General features: G+C 41.8%; 1 protein-coding gene across 1 annotated transcript in view; it reads right to left on the bottom strand.

Moving 5' to 3' along the window:
• Positions 1-2,950: 2,950 nt before the first annotated feature.
• laptm4a (lysosomal protein transmembrane 4 alpha) overlaps positions 2,951-7,960 on the bottom strand; it is a 40,956-nt gene continuing 35,946 nt past the window's right edge. Inside the window, exon 7 of the mRNA XM_070885102.1 lies at positions 2,951-3,144. Within this exon, the coding sequence (XP_070741203.1) occupies positions 3,061-3,144 (84 nt within the window). The 3' untranslated portion in view covers positions 2,951-3,060. The remainder of the gene's footprint in view (positions 3,145-7,960) is intronic.

Genomic DNA, 7,960 nt, shown 5'->3' with positions numbered 1-7,960 from the left:
CTGATGCAAGTAATTACTCCTGTTTAGCCACCTTTATGGGCATCAAATATTTTCATGCCAAAAGAAAATATTCAATGGAAAATGACCCACCAGTATCTTATACCAAGCAAAATAGGCAAAGTATGCATGCCACAAAATGCTTCCTCACATTCTCATATGCTGCGGGCTTTTGCCAACCCCTAAGGCTTATTTACAGCTGCCTAAATGCTTATGATTAATGTCCTTGATGTAGCAGGCTGCAAATTCTGGGGCAGGTTATTACTGAAACTTTTGGCAAATGGATATCTTAAAAGACTGCAGTCCAATTTTTTTCTGGCAAACCTTGTTGTCATTGTTAGAATGCATGTCTGACATCCAGTTCTGGATGAGCAGAAATTTTCTCCAATTAAATATTTGGAAGACTAAAGCCATTGTTTTTGGTCCCCACCACAAACTGCGTTCACTAGCCACTGACTCCATCCCTCTCTCCAACTTTTGTCTGAGGCTGAACCAGACTGTTCACAATCTTGGTGCCATATTTGACCATGAAATGAGCTTTCGACCATATATCCGAAGCATAACTAAAACCGCCTATTTCCACCTCCATAACATCACCTGTCTCCGCCCTAGCCTCAGCTTATCGCAGCTGAAGCCTTCATCAGTGCCTTTGTTACCTCTAGACTTGACTATTCCAACGCACTCCTGGTTGGCCTCCCACATTCTACCCTACGTAAAACTAGAGGTGATCTAAAACTCGACAGCCCATGTCTTAACTCGCACCAAGTCCCACTCACCCATCACCTCTGTGCTCACTGACCTACATTGGCTTCCGGTTAAGCAATGCCTTGATTTCAAAATTCTCATCCTTATTTTCAAATCCCTTCATGGCCTCACCCCTCCCCATCACTGTAATCTCCTCTAGCCTCACAAACACCCCCCCCCCCCCACAAAATGTCTGCGCTCCTGTAATTCTGCCCTCTTGAGCAACCCTGATTATAATCGCTCAACCATTGGTGGCCGTGCCTTCTGTTGCTTCGGCCCCAAGCTCTGGAACTCGCTGCCTAAATCTCTCCACCTCTCTACCTCTCTTTCCTCCTTCAAGACGCTCCTTAAAGCATACCTCTTCGACCAAGCTTTCGTTCACCTGCGCTAATTTCTACTTGTGCGACTCTGTGTCAAATTTTAATCTCATAATATTCCTGTGATACACCATGGAACGTTTCATTACGTTGAAGGTGCTATATAAATACAAGTGGTTGCTGTTACTTTCATTGTATGTACTCATGAAATTTCTCAATGGTATTTCTCTATTTGCAGAACAAGCCAGTGAGGTTGGGGGGGTAGTGTTAACTTTGGACGATGGTGTGAAACAGGCGATATCTAAATAGCCACCCTGCCAGATTTTACCTGCCATTTACTTCAAATTGACTTTGTGCTCCCCAGTTAGGCCTCTCTAGGTGGTGAAATTGTGCAGTCTGCAACAGGCAATGGAGACTTGTCACGGCTTTACTACAAGATGTCACCTGACCAGTCCAGGCATCTGAAGGAAAGTTTCAAGAAGTCAGTCGTCTTCTCTATGATCCTTTGGGTGGGTGCAGGGATGTCGCTGTTACCAGCATTCACTTTCTAAATTATTCTAGGCTGCAGAGGAGCCATCCTTTAAAATCTTTACATCCCTTTGGAACTATCCTTTAAGTCAGCCCTCTCCTTCCAGCACGGAGAATTGCATTAAAGGAAAAGAATGGTGGCTGCAAGCATCAGTGGATAATGGCAGGAGCGAGTGACCCATTTCCTGCACGGATGAACCTCCTTAGCATCCCGAGATTCTTTCCTTTTAAAACAAAGCTCAGCGATAGAGGAGAACTAAATATTATAATGATTTAGGCAATGATGTTTTCAGCAATCAATTTGAATAGTTCACTTTTAAGAAATTGCTTCCTGAAAAAGGAGCAGGACTGGTATTTAACACCCATGTATGAGCAGGATCATCTCACTGCATAAATCAAGCCACGGCATTGTGAAATTACTCCCGAGTTACTTATGGAAATGTAGCTCAAGCGTGATTTGTGCAGGAATATTGTTCGTCCCTATTAAAGGCTTCCAGGAAATTGCATAATGTCCCTGTGTAATTCCTGTCCCCCAAAATCTGCCAGTCACGGCAGATGGGAAAACTACTCCCTCAACATTCGGACAGATTAATGACAGGTGACATTTAATTTGACAAATATAAGTTAGATCATATTGGTGCAAAAGTAACAAACATGATTATAAAAAGTATTTTGTTAATAAGGTGGGTCAGAAATGTGTGAAAATGCCTAAAACTTATTGTCACTGTAATGGACAGCAATTGCAAGGAGAACTACAAAGCTAGTTGCATAAACAGATCCATTGAATATTAGTCCAATTAAATAGAATTTAAAGCACAGAAATAAGCTATTTAGCCCAACTGCTTTATGCTCCACACAAACCTCCTCCCACCCTACTTCATCTAACCATATCTGCATATCCTTCTAAACCTTTCTTCCTCATGTACTTATCTAGCTTCCCCTTAAATAAAAACATAAGAACATAAGAATTAGGAACAGGAGTAGGCCATCTAGCCCCTCGAGCCTGCTCCGCCATTCAACAAGATCATGGCTGATCTGGCCGTGGACTCAGCTCCACTTACCCGCCCGCTCCCCATAACCCGTAATTCCCTTATTGGTTAAAAATCTAGCTATCTGTGATTTGAATACATTCAATGAGCTAGCCTCAACTGCTTCCCTGGGCAGAGAAGTCCACAGATTCACAACCCTCTGGGAGAAGAAATTCCTTCTCAACTCGGTTTTAAATTGGTGAATTATCAAAAACAAAGTAAAAATGGTCCCAGATTTGAAATAACTGAACCATGAAGCTCGCTCAATCTGTTCACATTGGAAAAACAGTTTTGTGAGGTGAAATGATTTAAGAGATTAGAAACTGACAAATCAAATGAGGAAAACAGTGGGCATTTAATGTATTCTTCCTCTTCAATCGCCTGAAACAAATATTACATCAAAGAAACTGAAGGCAGGGCTCTGAAGATCGAAATCCAAGACCACCTCAGCGTCCAATGAAAGTATATAAATTGCTCAAGAGATTCCACCACACATTGGTCCCATGGGAACAAGAATGGGATTTGTTTTCCTGTGAAATGAAAGAGTTTTTAATAGATGGCAACTTTGATATTTATTGTAACAAAGCAATAATTGCTTTCAACGAGGAAAGGAACATCCAAAATGGGGGCAGAAACATCACAGTAAGAAGTATACAATCTTAGTATTGTTGTGACAAATTCCAAAAACAGTTCACATGAAATACAGAACACAGTATTAGTCCCACTAAGCCTGTTCCCTTCAAAACCATGTACATTTAATCCATTTAATCTCCTGAGAGGAAACTTGACATGTTATTCCAGGTATTACGGTTGGCCCAGTTGGTATGGTGTGACTGAGTCATACAGACTAAAAGCTTTCAGGTTTGATTCTCAATCTGTACTGCGTTGGCTGCTTTCAGCAGAGTGGCAGTTGGGATACTACCATTGGATTTTGTGCCCTTGACTGGGGAGGGGGAAATTAGCCCGAGCTCCTGCTCCTGATTGCTATCTAGTGACATCTGCTGGAAAGTGCATACAAGTAAAGATTGGGTTCAGTTAGGATGCCCCTCAATAATGAACAGCGCACCAAAACTTACTGACTGAGATCACATATGAAGATTTGCTGCTTGGGCAAGATACCAAGGGTGCTTTTCCCATGGAAACATACCTAGCAGAAGTCAATACCTTCAGCAGAGAAAATTGGAAAATAAATATTCCAAGATATCCAAAGGTAATCAAATAAAACTCCAGATCACCACCCAAACTCTTATTTTCAGTATTCAACCCTGCTCCCATCCACAGAAAATGTGGGAAGTGAATTTTCACAATGTTGGTGGGGTGGGGAAATTAGCCCGAGCTCCTGCTCCTGATTGCTATCTATTGACATCTGCTGGAAAGTACATACAAGTAGAGATTGGGTTCAGTTATGGTGCCCCTCAATGGGTTCTGATTAGTTCTGGGCTAATTTCCCCACCCCACTACCCTTTGTGGAAATTCACTTCCCACATTTTCTGTGGATGGGAGCAGGGTTGAATAATGAAGATAAGAGTTTGGGTGGTGATCTGGAGTTTTAGCTGATTACCTTTGGATATCATGGAATTACAATCGTCTGCTGTAATGTTGGCAGAAGTAAGTGACTCCCAGAAACATTGTATTTATACCATGGCTCTTCTGCCAAAGATACAGCAGGTAAACCATTGAGGAAATTCACCCCCATTGTTTCCCATGAATTTTATTCACCTCTGTATATAGATATAAAAGTATTTATCTAACCCTAACTATGGTATATAACACATAATACATTTGTCCCACAAGATATATACTACTGATTTCAAAATATTCTTAGGATACAAGGTGTATTACAAAAACTAGACTGTAATCATATCCTTTCACTTGAATACTTCTACAAATGTTTTCAACTATGTTGCCCTTAATTTCACTTACACTTTTAAAGTTCTAAATTCTTCTCTACTCTTATATTTGAACTTTGGTGTTATGCTCAACATCTTCCAACTATAATTCATTGTTGGTGTTTTCTTCACATGTTCAAACTCTGACTTGTTTTAGATAATCCTACCCCCCACGAAAGTGGCTTTAGATAGGGTTTTTTTTAATTCCCATTTTTATTAGCCTAGTTATCCAATTGGAGATGCTTGCATCTTGCATACATGTGTACTCTGTTTTCCCTCAATGTTCAGCAATATTTTCTCGTTAATTATATTTATACCTCATTCCTTTGAAGTTTGACATTTAAATTTGTATTCTCTTCTTACTATTGCTGATTGTCTGATAGTTAAATTTACCCTGATCACTGGTCCCTCGATGTTAATAATGGATGCTATTCTAATTACTTGCAATTACCAGGTTTAAATTAGAATTACTCCTACTAGTGTCATAGACACATTGGATCCAGAAGCAATCTTGCACTATATTCATTGATTCTGTTCCATTTACACGTGTTCAACTTAAATCACATTGCTTGATGTCACCAATTACATGGTCTTTATATTCTCTTCCATTCTATAGGTTATCCTCATCCTGTTCAGATAGTCTGTAGCAAACCCAGTTAAGCCTGTTCTGATTTGTCAACAAAAAACTTGAACTCAACGCAAGCTCAAGGAGCAGCATTTCATCTTTTCATTAGGTACTTTACAACCTTCCACACTCAACATTGAATTCAACAATTTCAGATAGCCACTGCTCCCATTTTTTTGGACAACAGGTGCTGCTAATGATTATGCTGTTGCCATTTACAGCTCCTCTAGACCCATCTTTTCATTCTTTCTTGTCCCATTACCACCCCCTTTTTGCCTCAACACCATCATCCTTTAATCACTCCAGCCTTCCACCCCATCAGAGACCTTTCCTTTTGTTCTTTCCTCCGCTACCCATTTCTGTATTTGCTTAAAACCTGTTCCTTCTGTAACATTTTCCAGTTCTTATGAAAAAGAAAAGGTCTTGCATTTATATAGCGCCTTTCATGACCATCAGACGACTCTAAGCATTTTACAGCCAATGAAGTACTTTTGGAGTGTAGCCACTATGTAATGTGGGAGACGCAGCAGCCAACTTTCACACAGCAAACTCCCACAAACAGCAATGTGATAATGACCAGTTAATCTGTTTTTTTAGTTATGTTGATTGAGGAATAAATATTGGCCAGGACACTGGGGATTACTCTCCTGCTTATCTTCAAAATAGTGCCAGGGAATCTTTTACATCACTTGAGAGGACAGACAGGGCCTCGGTTTAACATCTCATCTGAAAGACAGCACCTCCAACAGTACAGCACTGTCAGCCTAGATTTTATTTTATGTGCTCAAGTTCCTGGAGTGGGACTTGAACCCATAACCTTCTGTCTCAGAGGGAAGTGTACTATCAACTGAGCCACAGCTGACACCAAAGATAAGTGACTGAAACACTAATTGTTTCTCTTTCCACAGATGCTGCCTGACCTGCTGAGTATTTCCAGCATTTTCTTTTATATCAGCTTCCACAGTATTTCGCCTTTGAACTATGTCTTCCCCGGGATATTAATCCATCTTCTTTAATTTTCAAATTCTCAATATATAAAGCTATCCCATTTCTTCTGTCCTATCATTTCAGAACATCCTATACAGCAGTATGTTGAATCCATCTGAGGGTAAGTCTTTATCAAGCACAGAACATATTTACTTAGATGTGATTTTCCACTTTCCAAACTAGCTGTCTATAGCCTGGAGCAAATTTTGCATTGTTGGTTCATTGACCTATTAGGAACTGGTTGAAACAGCTTAAAAGAGCTGGAAATCAGGAGGAGTGGCACAACTTAAAACAGACAGCCCAACTGAACTGGGAGGATAAGAAGTCAAAAGTTTCAAAGGATAAGACATCACAGGAAAGCAGGGAACTGATTGTTTGGTCAGTTTTCTTTCTTTTCTTGGGCATTGGTTTAAATTAAGAGCTGGGATTAAAAACTAAACGTTGAAAACTTCAAAACCTAATTAATCAAATACATTAGAGATGGCAGGGCAGGCGATGTGTTTCTGCTGCTGCCTGTGGAAGCTGGTGGGCATCACTGAGGCCCACAGCGACCACAACTACAGTAAGTATCTGCAGCTCGAGGAGCTTTGGCTCCGTGTTGATGAGCTGGAGTCTGAGCTTTAGACACTGCAACACATCAGGGAGGGGGAGAGTTACCTGGACGCTGTGTTCCACGAGGCAGTCACACCCCTTAGATTAATTAATTCAAATTTGGTTTGTGGTCAGGGACAGGAGGGTGTGACTACAAGTGAGGAACGTTTAGGGTCCCAGGAGGTAGTGATTGAGGAGCTTCAGCGCTTGTTCTTGTACAACAGGTTCGAGGCTCTTACTCCCTGTGTGGACGAGGGCAGGGACGGCAGGAAGGATGAGCAAACTGACCATAGCACCGTGGTACAGATGGCCATTCAAGTGGGGGAAGTAAAAAGAAATATTGTCGTGGTAGGGGACAGTATAGTTAGGGGGATAAATAATGTTCTCTGCAGCTAAGAGCGTGAATCCAGAAGGCTGTGTTGCCAGGGTTAAGGACATCTCATCTGGGCTGGAGAGGAACGTGGAGTGGGAGGAGGAAGATCCAGTTGCAGTGGTCTACGTAGGTGCCAATGACATAGGTAGGGCAAAGAAAGCGGTTCTGTTGAGGGAGTATGAGCAGCTAGAGGCAAAAGTGAAAACCAGAACCACAAAGGTAATTGTTATGTATGGAGAAATAGTCAGACTGAACACTGTTAGCTCAAAGTAAAGTGTGACCTTAATCTTTTATTGCAGGTCTCCAGAGTGCCTCTCCAACCTGTGAGGCCTCCTTAAATACCTGTGCTCCCAAGGGATTATGGGATCCCTTTGGACTCCAGTGTATCAGCCCTCTGGTGGCTGTACAGAGTAAATACAAGTCCACATATACAACAACACTCCCCCTCCAAAGCCAATAGTGTAACTATTTACAATGTGAGTCGATCTGGGACCCTTCTTGCCCTGGTTGATCATCTTGGTGTAAAAGCTGGTACTGTTGAATCATTTGTTGAGCCCTCGCTGGGCTGCTGTGCAACTGGCCTTGCTGGTCTGCCTGGTGTGTTGGATCTTTCTGGGCTGCTATGGATGATGATTTCTGCTTCGTGGTCAACCGTGGTGCCGGTTGCCACTAGTGTGTATGTTGGGGGATCAAAAAAGGTAGGGTCCAAGGTGGGTTGTTCAGGATAGTCCGTAAATCTGAGTTTGATTTGGTCCCAGTGTTTCCGGTGAATGAGTCCATTTGAAAGCTTGACCCGAAACACCCTGCTCCCCTCTTTGGCCACGACAATGCCAGGAAGCCACTTGAGATCTTATCCATAATTCAATATAAATACAGGATCG

The sequence above is a fragment of the Pristiophorus japonicus genome, chromosome 7, assembly GCF_044704955.1.
Source record: "Pristiophorus japonicus isolate sPriJap1 chromosome 7, sPriJap1.hap1, whole genome shotgun sequence".
NCBI classification, from domain to species: Eukaryota; Metazoa; Chordata; class Chondrichthyes; family Pristiophoridae; genus Pristiophorus; species Pristiophorus japonicus.
This window is presented reverse-complemented; position numbering and strand designations above follow the sequence as displayed.